At 34.8% G+C, this 13,248-nt stretch overlaps 1 protein-coding gene across 1 annotated transcript in view; it reads left to right on the top strand.

Annotated features, from left to right (window-relative positions):
• The window catches only part of LOC150089570 (abasic site processing protein HMCES), a 67,697-nt gene that overhangs the window by 36,986 nt on the left and 17,463 nt on the right, over positions 1-13,248 (top strand). The window contains exons 4-6 of the mRNA XM_090368671.1: positions 1,485-1,677; positions 2,576-2,653; positions 9,742-9,804. Of these exons, the coding sequence (XP_090224797.1) occupies positions 1,485-1,677; positions 2,576-2,653; positions 9,742-9,804 (334 nt within the window). The remainder of the gene's footprint in view (positions 1-1,484; positions 1,678-2,575; positions 2,654-9,741; positions 9,805-13,248) is intronic.

Genomic DNA, 13,248 nt, shown 5'->3' with positions numbered 1-13,248 from the left:
AAAAAAAAAAAATTCATAAAGGTGACTACAGAGGTCTCAAACAGTTTTTAAATTCTGTACAGTGGGATCAACTGATGATGTTACCAACGTTGAATTCTAAATGGGAAGCCTTCAGGGACTTAATTTTGGAGGCTACTAGGCTTCCATTCCAACTAAGAAATACTGTTTGAGGTTTAGGCCTAAATGGATGTCAGATGAATTAATGAGGCTTGTGGCAGAGAAGAATGTATGGGATGCATATAAAGTATCAGGTGACACAGAAGCCTATGGCAGGTATAAACTAGTCTGTAATCAAATCCAGTGGCGTATTAAGGATAGTTGGGGCCCCTAGGCAAATTATATTTGGGGCCCCCCCAAAGAATAAAAAATAAATAAAAGTTAGGTGGCAAATAAATGAAATTTTGTACTTTTGAATTTTTTGCTTAAATTTTCACTTAAATTAATCAAAATTTTTATGATGTTTACTGAAAACATTAATCTATTTTAGAACACTATAGGAAAATGTCTAAATGGAGTGACCGGATGGGTGAAATGGGTGATGAGAAAAAGGGGGTGTGTTTTTTTTTTTTTTTTTGGCTGATGCTGTATAAGCTTGCTTTCTTGCATCATATGCCTTAACCAGGCCTGACGTAGCCCAGTGGTCAGGAGCGAGAGTGCATAGCACGCGTTCCTTGAGTGGACCGGGGTTCAAGCCCGTGACTACTAAATACGATAAATATTTATATTGACGATTTATTGTAAACTCTACTGACTTGGTTGTCGTGCCGGAGTATAAACAGAAAATTTATTTTATTTAGGCCTGACGTAGCCCAGTGGTCAGGAGCGAGAGTGCATAGCACGCGTTCCTTGAGTGGACCGGGGTTCAAGCCCGTGACTACTAAATACGATAAATATTTGTATTGACGATTTATTGTAAACTCTACTGACTTGGTTGTCGTGCCGGAGTATAAACAGAAAATTTATTTTTAGGCCTGACGTAGCCCAGTGGTCAGGAGCGAGAGTGCCTAGCACGCGTTCCTTGAGTGGAACGGGGTTCAAGCCCGTGACTACTAAATACGATAAATATTTGTATTGACGATTTATTGTAAACTCTACTGACTTGGTTGTCGTGCCGGAGTATAAACAGAAAATTTATTTTAGTGCTAAATGCTAATGATAACAGTTTGCTATAGTGTATTAAGAAACATTACCTGTATACAAAATAGTTATTTTTTCTGTAATATTTTATTACTAATTGGATAATACTAGATTACATATAAATGTAATCCACTGTTAAGGAATGCAATAGACTAAAGTAAAATTCTTTTACGTGGAAAAGTTTTTTCCTTTATATATAGGATTTGTTAATGCCCTTTTACACAAAATATTAGAGCATGCATTATTTGATACTGCTTCTGATAATTAATATGATATTTTCACAAGAATCCTGATATTATGCCAATATGCATTAATTGATTTATTTACTGTTTTTTATTATGTAATAGGTTTTTTGAATGGAAAACTGAGAAATCATGCAAACAGCCTTACTTTGTGTACTTTAATCAGCCAGAAGCTACTGATATGAAAATTAGATTGTGGGAAAAAGATGACACAATTAGTCTGTGGGACTCTGAAAGAGGATGGCTAGGACCACGATTGCTTACTATGGCTGGTTTATTTGATGTCTGCAAACATGAGGTAAAAAAATATTTAATTTTTGTTGCAGTATTCTTATGAAATAATTTCTAAATTGACTTGAGGGGAAATATTGATAAATTATTTTATTTGACTTTATTTGATGCTCTATAATTGTACTGTGCTCCACCTTGTTTTATTTTATGTATTTATTTAATTTTTTAGTTATAATTTTATTTGATTATTATTAGTAGTAGTGGGAAGATGATTCAATGAAGCAATTATACAGCATCAGCCCCCACCCCCCCACCAAAAAACACACTGCCCACTTAATTTGCCAATCCCATCTAATAATTTGTTTAATCCTTCTGTAAATTTATTCAAAACTACCCATACTAGAACACTGGATGGAAGTTTGTTTCAATAATCAATGGCTGAAAACATTTTTTCACACATCTATCTACCTTGCAAACAGCCTTTTCCATTATGTCCCATTATGTGTATCATCGCAGAAAGAGTAAGGATACCATCAGCATTCAGTTTATGCAACCCATTTAAAGTGCCAGGAAAATAATCTTCTGAGGAGACAACTTGAGTCAAGTTTCCTCGAGCACCTCATTTGCAATTTACAGAACTCAAAAGTCTTTCTTGGTAAGAGTACCCTATTCTGTCCCTGACAATAAATTAAAAATGAGTATACATTAATATTTTAAGGCATTTATGTACCAAATTTTCGTTTTTACAAAATTTAAAAATTCCACAAAAAGCTCACTCCACAGAGCCCATACTACTCTGAGGAGCCCACCCATATGCAGAAACCTACCATAGTAGCCTTATAATATATTTTGATGTTAATTAGGTGATTTTTAAAAGACTTTGTGAATACCCAGTAAAATTAGCATTGTATTGAAGTGTAAGATGAGATTATTTTTTCTAAATCGAAATTTATATACTTATATAGGATGAAGAATTTTACAGCTATACTGTGATTACTGTTAGTGCTTCTTCATCATTCAGCTGGCTGCACAGCAGAATGCCAGTAAGTGTTTTTAAATCTGTCTGTTACAATCAAATTTTTTATATGCATAATTAATCTCTTTTTTTATTAGGCAGTCCCAATTTTGTTTTCCAATTTATGTAAGATAACCAAGGCATTAAAGCCAGTTTGTCCATCTGTTTAAAATTACTGACTAGTTTGCTTAATTTTTATTCAACTTTGTCATAATTAATGTGAAGTAATCACACGAAAAGAGGAAGGAGATAAAAGAAGGTGAATCCCCAAGTTTTTCCCTTGGAGTAAGAAATAATAGTGGCATTCATTGCTCTTTTTTTCCCCTCCTTATTTCTTTCCTATCTCTCAGCTCTTTAGGTTAAAATAGGTTTAAAAAGTATGTTTTGAATAGCTAATTTTGTCTTTAACTAATTTAAATTAATTTGAAACAAAAGAGAAATTAGTTTAATTTACTAATTATTAATTTCTGTACACCATGCTTTATATATTGTGTATTGCTTATTTTCATGCCTAATCATTAAAGACCATTTCTAGATATACAAAATTGTTCCAAAATTTTTGGTTATTTAGTGTACACTTTAAATTTTCCCTGTCTCTGTCAACTTTCATAACTTTTGTTTTTGCACAGCTAATTTTAATGCGAAATTCCCAAAACCTGTATCTAATTTATTTAGCAATTCTTGAAGCTAATATTTATCACCATCTGTATATAATAATGATCCAATTTTTCTGTATCCCACACTAAACTTTGTCTGTAACTTACACTCTTTCATTAAATGGTTTGTGAAAATTATAAAAAGAAGTGGTAATAAGTTGTAGCTTTTCCTCACTCCAAGTTTATTGGTGCTTGCATCATGACAGTGTCCTTGCATACTCGGGCATTCCACCATACTTAGTGGATTTGGCTCTCTCATTTCCCCAAGCTTAAAGCTCCCTAGAAAGATTACAGATTTGCAAGAGTTGAAGAAATTATTTAGAATGCATGACAGGAACTGTTATTAATTCCACAAGAACCCTTCAAGAATGGTCAGAAGTTGCAGGATCATTAGAATCAGCATATACAATGTCGAGGAGACTACTTTGAAGTAGATATATCCATTATATTTGAATAGTATTTGAATAGTAGATATATTTGAATAGTTGGATTTTTTGATCATGCCATATAAGTGTGTACCAATACTGTGATATATAACATTATATAGTAGTCTTATAAGTTTTTTTATTTTTTTTTAAATAGCAGGCTCATTGTGGGTTGTTTGTTGATATTGTGTAAACCCAAGCAGGCAAAGCATAACTTCATTAATGGCACTAAGTTTTGCATTCCGTATGAAGCCTGTTTTGGAATGCTTGAGGGTGAGTAAGGCAAGTTGCGGACACCTCATTTCTTCTGTGGTAGTTTGCAGATCAGCATTATGGCGATGGTTTTGTGATAGTTGTAAGTGTATGCTTTTTACTATACATTGGATATGGAGAGAGTCGAAAAACCATTATGATAGCTGCTACTTTTGTATAGTGGCTATATCAAAATTTAAAAAAGTCTGTGGATTGAAAAGCTATATTGTATCCCAAAATATCATTCTCTTTTGTTGTGGTGCTACATAGTGACGATCTCTCAATTGCCAGCCCATTAATAATTAGGATAGTCTTAAGATTGGATGATGAATCTAGTGAACAGGATAATTGGGATTGCACCTCAGACTCCTGCTCAAGTAGAGTCCTGCATTTCTCTAATCAGCAAGATTTTTTTTTTTAATGAAAACCTCATACACAAAAGGCATTAAAACCTGTAGCACTTAGTGCCTTATATGGGTTTGAAGGTTGAAAAGACAGAAGAAGATACTTGTTGCATTAGATTGTAATTTTCAGGATGGCTGTTCTAGAAAGCAGAAGTTGAAGGGATAAATGAGGAAGAAGAAAAAAAGTCGGACAATAAATGGATGTTGATTGGTTGTGGCACATGTTCAGACTTGTTTGGAAGAAAAGGAGGAAATTACAGAAGCAAATTCAGAAGAATAGTGTCCATGGAAATATCTATAGAAAAGGTATGCGGCAGAAACAGAATGTTTGTGACAGAGAGTGGAGAAACTTTCTAAAAACAGGTCATTAATTAACCTGACAACTGTCTTTTGAATGGAGTCTGAAAGGCTTTGGGGGGCACCACTCTAGATGTGGCAACAATATTCCATGGTTGGGTGGATTTGAGATTTGTACACAGTAAGCTTTAGAAGAATTCAATAAATGTAATGTGCTGAGAGCGAAATCCAGTTTTTTAGATGCAAAGGAAGCAATACTTGAAAGATTAGAAGTCAGGGTAATCACTAATAAAGATATGTGATCTTTTCTAGAAATCTAAGTTTCAGAAGGATTAAAGTTAACTAAGTTGGTTAACTAATTAAAATTAACAAGTTGGTTCCATCAAAAGGATATCAGATGAATTTTGAACAATCTTGATAGCAAGAAATCTCCAGGTCCTGATGGCATTTCTCCACTTGTTCTCAAAACCTGTGCTCCTGAGCTTCTGTTCTTTGTCACCTTTTTACACTTTCTTATCTCACTGGTGTTTTTCCTTCTGCTTGGAAATTTGCTCACATCCAGCCAGTTACTAAAAAGGGTGACAGATCCCTCCCATCCAATTATTGTCCCATTGCACTTACCTCTACTCTTTCCATAAAAAATAATAAAGAAATAAATAATAATAAAATAATAAAGAAATCAATTAATTATCAACTCCTAAACTATCTCTAACCTTCCTTCCTTCCATCTGATCAGTGATTGCCAATATGGATTTTGTCAGAATCAATCCACTGGTAATATTTTGGCTTATTTTACCCATCTATGAACATATTCAATGGAAAAGTTTGGTGAAACTCAAACAGTTGCTCTTAAATTTCTAAGGCTTATCATGTTTGGCATAAAGATCTTCTTAATAAGCTTCCATCTTATGGAGTGTAGAATATTTTTTGCAGTTGGGTATCCAGTTTTCTCTCTCACCACTCTTTGTGATGAGAGAGAAAACTGAATATTTTGTGATGGTAGATGACTGTCTTCTAGCCTTCTCAACTAATGCTGATATTTCCCTAGGTTCAGTTGTTTCTCCCACTCTTTTCCTCTTGTATATTTATGACTTTCTTCCATTAACTGAAAATCCTATCCATAGTTTTGCAGATGATTGGCACACACACATTGCATTCCAACTTCTGGTTTGAGAAAACTTGCCCTGTACAAGCTTCAACTTCTCAAATATCTGCCACCAGTAACTTTAAATGCTGATCTCCAGGTAATTTTCCGATGGGGCAAAGCTATATTTGTACCATTAGAGAATGAGTGGGGTGTCCTGGGAATGGTAGGAGATGGTTTATCAAGATCATCAATACACAAGTTAGAAGAAAATTAGGATGCTAGCAAGTCGGCTTTATCTTTGGCTGAAATAGCAATAGAACCATCTGGTTTTGACAGAGGTGGGAATAGAGATGGGCAAAAGTTGCAGCCATTAGTTTTGGCAACAGACCAGAATGCTTGACTACCATTTGGACAAGAAGCAAGTTTTCTACTTCTAGCCTGTTCAAAATCTAGTTTGGACTGATTAATAACTGCTTTACAATTGTGATCTTTGGTGTAGGCATAAAATGAAGCTGAAGATTTGGATATAGGTCAATTGTGATATGCAAAATTCTTATCTTGAACTGCCTTAGCACATTTATTAGTAAACCAGGGTTTAGATAAAGGATTCGATTTTAAGGTAGAATAAAGGGTTTCATCCCTATAAGAATAATTTCACAGAGACGATCTAAGAAAACATTGACATGAGAGATTAAAAACAGTAATCCGACAAAGGAAAAGAAGAAAAGAAATCTCACAATCATCCCATTTTGCATTCTTCTAATGCCAAACAACATGAGGTTGAGAATAGCTGTGAGAAGAAGAGACCATCACCAAGTTTTGATCTGAAGTACTCACCTTGACTGTGTACTTTGAAGTGATGTTCTTGAGAAAAATATCCAGAATGTTGGGCATGCTGTTAGGATTGTCTGGTGTTGGTAGGTAAACGAAAATCTTTTCCAATTACTAATAATGAGGTTATTAGTAATTGGAGAAGCCTCAGCATTTTGACTAGATATGGAAGTCAGCTAGAGTAGGATTTTAATGTGAACATTAAAATCACCAAGAAAATTACTTCACTGTTAGGAAAGTTGGACTGAAGAAACCCAAGTTTCAAAGAAAGGAAGTCAAAGAGTTCTAAGTGATTAGCAGAGTTTGGAGAATGAAAGAGGATGAATTTGACAGCATGGCATAGAGCAGCAGTTCCCAACCGGTGGTTCATGAACCATTTGGAGGTTCGCATTTAATTTGTAGCCATCTACCAAAGTAGTTAAATTGGCATTGTTTTAATTATATCTCATGTTGTGAATACTTTCACGAGTTGCCATGGTATTGCACTATTTCGAATAAGTAACATTTCACCAGTGAAAAAGACTAATGTTACTTATTCTCGACGGACACCACCACCGTGGGTGTGGTGATATACACTGAGATAAGTGATATTGTGTCTATAAAGATACCAAAGCCCATACCGCCATGGATACTACCATCTATGGTATCGCTTATCTCTGTGGATACCACTATCCGCCAAGAATAAGTAACATTAGCCTTCACTGGTGAAGCGTTACTTATTCGAGGTAGTGGCAACTACCTCGAATTCGTGGCAACTCTTTGTGAAGAGTTGCCACAATATGAGATTTAATTAAAATTATGCCAATTTAACTACTCTGATAGATGGCTATGAATTAAACTGATGTGATTGCACTAACTTGTACTACAAAATAGTTTAATATTTAGTTGTGGTGTGGGTCATGCATCCTTACATAGCAAGCATGCATGACAAAATTAAATTTTTTTTCATTGTCAAACACCATTGTTATGTATAGCTACTTAATAATAATTTTATATATTTTTTAATATAAAATTATTATATTAAATTATTATATCACTTATAAAAATGTAGTACTGGAAATATTTTATAAAAAAAATTCAGAACTATTATATGATTTCAGAGAATATAGGCTTAGTGGCTCACAATAAAAATATGTCAAAAGGGGTTTGCGAGTCAAAAAAGATTGGGAACTGCTGGTGTATAGATTTAAAGCTAGAGAAAATCAAAAAGAGGAGATTCCAAATTACATAATCTCTGATAGATAATATCAGACGTTTGTACAAGTTCCATCTTTGAAGCAAAAGAAATTGTACAGTGAATAATTAGGACAACTGAGATGAGCAGTGGTTGAGGAAATTGATAATTGGGATTTTGTCAGAAAAAGGAAGTGGGGTTAGGCAGACTGTAGGCAGAAATGGACATCACTGAGATTGGAACCGAGACCATGTATATTTGTGAATTGAATGAGGAAATTTTTGGGAGGTTTAGATCTTTTTTGTAGTTAAGTTTGTTCTATTAATTGGACTATTCATGATGTGTTCAGTATTAAACTAAAAGTAGAGGGGTAAATGTTGTATATGGTGTACACACAGCAAGGATATTTATACCCAGCTTCTTGACTTAACGTGGCTTTGACAGTGCATACACGCTACTCAGACTCCCTCCTGTCACTGTCTAGCAGAGTGGAGCCAGTGAGCACTGGCTCCACTCTCTAGGAGGTATCTAGATCAACACTGGCTGATCTAGATACCTCTTAGAAAGTTACCAATAGGTTCGGTCTAGTTGGCTATCTAGCGGTAAGCCTGTGAATCTCATTTTAGAGCTACACCTTCGAAGTGTAAGGAAGATTGGATCTCACCTGATACCCATCATAATCTCAAAAGAGATTTAATCATACTGCATGATGGAAGAGATGAGGGAGGTTTTCAGAACTTTGCTATGGAGACTGAACATAGGTATCACCACTTAGAGCCTCCAGTAAGTAAAGTGGTGATATTGTACCAGTTGATGAGTCATCTGCATCTATTGTGGCCTGGTAACACAGAGGGCAGAATCCCTGTGTCATGTGGGTACCACACCTCAACCCCTGCTTATAACGGTTCAACCTGGTTGGTCATCTCCAGTATGCTAGGTGCAGCATTTCAGTACCTGCACATGGGGGGGGGGTATACCTAGGGTTACTAACTCTCCCAGTATTGTGCATGTGCAAGCAGAGGATTTGGTTGTCACAGAATGACTGATCTTTACCTAAATTCAGGCCTCTCGACTCACAAGTATCACCTGAATATCAGTTCCATCAGCATTTTAAAGACTCCCGGGTATCAAGCCCTGTCTCGTCATACCTAAGAGAGTGTGTCTGTGACAAACCTCAAGGATATTCTGTGCAAGGTCATTGGTAAATAGTAATTGGATGACGTGAGGGACTTGGGTCCAACCAAATCCACTCTTTTAAATGAAAATGCAGGAGCATCTTTGTTTAAAAGAGTGGAATCTTCTGAATACCAGTTGCACAACTTCTGTGTAAAGAAAAAGACAAGAAAAGCTAAAGAGGTAATTATGCACGTTTTTACTCTGTTGCAGAATCTGCTTATTGTTTTGATTTGTTTGGGATATCTTTTGGGACTTCAAGATGCTGAAGTTCCATCTGGGGTTGCAAGGTGGTTTTACTAAGTTATTTGCTTTCTTTGCCCCCGAGACAGCAGGGCAATAGATTAGCACAGAGGAGAGGAGATTAGTCTGCCAGAATTGAGTTGCAGCCTGGTGCACACAATGTATTAAACAATCCCACAGTTTCAAGAAACAAAATCTTGCTTCCACCACTACTTGTTGCATCAAGATGACACCCTCAATCATATAAATCTATGTTTCCAAAATTGTTGGATGCAAAAGTGTAAGATGGCATATTTATTGGTTCACACAAGTTCAGCAGATGTTATACAGGGACTGAAGGGTTCTTTTTCTTGAAATAAGTGAATGATTATGTTTATTTAATTCATCTGTACTTAATGATATTGCAAGAGCATATACCAAAACTCTTGGAGAATATTTTTTGTTTGTCTCTTATAATATGAATTATGGTTTCTCTCCTTGTTTTAGAATACAGATTTTAATGATATTCTCATTTGTTATTTATAAGATCTTTTTATTAATAGAGCAGTAGCATAAATTGTCATATCTACTGTAGGCAATTTTGGATGGTGATAATATCATTAAGAAATGGCTAGATGACTCTCTTCCAGCTAAAGAGGTAATTATAAAAAAATTGCATGTATGTTGAAAAATTGAAAATGTGTTTTCTTCAAAAGTAGCTAATACAATGAGATATGTTGCACTGTTACATTTTTAATATGATTTTGTATTACTTAGAATAACTATTACATGAAAATTTTTTGAATAAAATGTACAGTTCAGCTTCATGCGTAAATTGTGTATACAACCACTCTCCAACTTATGTAAGGGTTGCGTTCCGTGGAACTCTATGTAAGTTGAAATTTCCCTAAATGCTTATGCAGAACTTGTAAATTTGATTGAAGAAAAAAAGGAATGTTTGTCAAACGTGTAAATAGAATTATTTATTCAATTTTTTTATCTCATGTACAGGAAAAATGACAAAATAATACAAAATTACAAAAATTTCAAAATTATAAAATTACAAAAAGAGAGAGGAGACAGACAATGTCAGCAAGTTTTATCTTTCAAGCATCATTACCAGAATTAACTCTCCAGCTGATAAGCACGCCACTGAGGAAGTTTGAGGGCTGTGGAGATTTAGAAGGGGTTTTTTCCCAACACATCACAAAATTTCTCTGCAGCTGCAGAATCGGCACTGGCAACTTCACTGCATACTTTAATGTTTTGGAAACCAGTGCAATGCTTGAACCTGTTAACCCACCTATTGCTTGCCACAAACTTGGCTTGGGGTTTGCCGTACTTATCCTTAATATCTTCATAAATACTTCCTTCTTTTGCTTGAATGGCCATTGAACTCAGGGGCACTTGCTTCTGAATTTGATTTTCCATCCATATTAATAGCTTTTTTGATATAGCACCTGAACACTGTTTTGTGATCAATGTTGATCTTAAATGCGTTGATCCTTTAACATGTTCTTTTATACGCACACTGTCCCTTAAAATAGAATTCACTGTTGAAGCAACGAGACCTAATTCCGTGCAATAGATGACAAACTTTGTCTTGCTTCGTAATTCTTAATTAACTTCTTTTCTAAATCAATTTTGTTTTGTTTCCTAGCACTGCCAGCACTTGCACTTTCCATTGGTCCCTTCCCCTTCACCATTGTAATAAGTAAATAGGAATGAAGAGAAGATTCTGAAAATTTATTTATTTTTTATGTGATTGAAGATTTCAGTGAAGGGGAACTCATTTCACCATAATATCTTAACGTAAACCCACAGAATTCCAGTTATTGGTATTATCGCAAATACAATAGCGCCTCCGTAGCCAGGTGGGAAGGAGCAGCAGCAGTGCGTAGCACACGCTTCTTGATTAGACCAGGGTTCGAGCCCGTCACCACCAAATATGGAGGATACGGAAAGGTCAGAGAATGACCACCGCATATGCCGGAGCAATATGGCCTTAGTTGCTAATGCTCCTAAAAACCAAATAACAAACAAACAAGCAAATACAATAAGATCGAGTTTACTACCCGTTTATAATAGATTGCACTAACAGAAAAGCCCAATAAACTGGAAAATGCAAATTGTTTTTATTGTTTTATGGTAGTGACCTCCAGAAATGTGTTTTAGAAAAATATCACAAAGACGTTCAAAATTGATTTTTATAATGGAAAATATGATAACAATGAAAGTTAGTGCAATTTCCATTATAAAAATGACATTTTAGAGAGATAAATAGCTTAGTTATATGGCGAAAATTTCAACTTCCAAGGTCTTGGAACGAATTCCAAAAAAAAACATAATGTGTTATTGGGTTCACGTTACAATATTTTCATGATACCTCCATTTATTCCTATGGGATTCAAAATACGTTTCCACAATTTTTTTTAAGTTTGCACCAGCTGGCAAAAACTTACGTAAAGTTGAACTTCCATAAGTCGAGTATTACGTAAGCTGGAGAATGGCTGTATTATGTTTTTGTATATGTTTATCCAACTAAAATGGTGCATGAAAAACAAATGAAAATTGACAGATTCTTCTGTATAATCAGATTAGACATCTGATTTTATAATGGTTGATGCAAACATGTATAAAGTTCAGTGATTGGGATGCTCTGCAACCAAGAACTGTATGTAGAGAAGTATCATTGTCATCCATCATACTTCATATCATGCTAAGGACAAGACTATGTAGTATTTTTATATTATTGTGGGCTGATTGAACAGGAACTGGCTTTTAATATAAATGTTAGTTACTTTCCTCATAGAGTGTGAATGTTTTAGGAATTGTAATCATCTATGACTTTAGAGGAAATTATTTAGTATTAGTATTAGCCATATAGTGCAAGGAAGTCACAGAAAAAAAAAATAATAATAAATAAAAAAATTTTTACTGGAAGTATGTAAAGTCACCTCAGAATTGTACCTTATTTGTGCCTAGCTTGGCACTATTCTGAACGAAATATAGAATGGACTATTTGGGGAATATCTATTTAGCCTCATAAATTGTTTCCTTGAAGTGTGTTTATTAGTAATTTCTGTGGGGTATTGGTTCAAGGTTTTGTGATTTAATTGGCAAGTCCTCTTAAAAATCTAGTCAACTGAAATGCTTTCTAGTTAAAATACTAATTTGTTGGGGTTTTATTTGGTACATTGACTACTTTGGTCATAATCACCAGTTTATATGGTATGTCCATTTGTATGGTATTTGTTGTATATATTGTGGGGTGTGTGTTCATCCCATAAACAGTATGTGTTCCTGAAATAATTCACGGGTTGGGGGATTACTCCATCTGCCTGAGGTCAGCTAACTACTGCCCTCATTGTGAAAGAATTTATAGTCTCTGAAGAATTGGGGCCGATACCTCTCCAAACAAATGGTGAGCCCACTATATTTGATACACCATATGCTGATATTGGGTACAAGATTAATATTGAAGTCTTGAGTTCCATCTTCCAGTATTGGGAAGAAAATGCTGTCATTTCAGGTTTTTTCTGTTCATACATCACTTTTTTTTTTTTTTTTTTCATAGTTAGCATTTTAATGGAACCTTTATAAATTTTTCTACAGTTCAGTGAAGTTTATAGATGATAACTCCTGACCACCTTATTTTCTTATTATTTTTTAAAGTTGAGAAAGTACTGTGAGATTGCTGCAGGGTGCCATCTCAAGAGCAATCACATAGTTAATTTTACATACAGTTTTAGAATTTTTGTAACTCTCTTAAGACAGGCCATATGTGTACACAAACACACATATGATCATAGTGGCAATATGTCTGTAGCAAATAGTTTTGTTGATTAAATGTTTCAAGCAAGCTAACAGGTTCAGTTCAGTCAACTGTACCTCTTTATCAAAAAAATTATAGATATATTTTATCTTTATTTATTTTTAAAAGAGAAGACAACTTTTCAGATCTGGCTGCTCAAGTGTGTGTACTCACTTGAGCTGCCAATAATGTGAGGCTACAGATGTGCTCACCATCTGTAGCCTCACATTACTGTAATCATTTTGCAATTGATTTGTCTTCTTCTATACTCCCCCAAGCCTGAAGACG

This window comes from Mastigoproctus giganteus, chromosome 2 (assembly GCF_048544385.1).
Source record: "Mastigoproctus giganteus isolate SK-2022 chromosome 2, ASM4854438v1, whole genome shotgun sequence".
NCBI classification, from domain to species: Eukaryota; Metazoa; Arthropoda; class Arachnida; order Uropygi; family Thelyphonidae; genus Mastigoproctus; species Mastigoproctus giganteus.
Note: the sequence above shows the minus strand (reverse complement) of the source record. Positions and strands in the feature narration are given on the sequence as shown.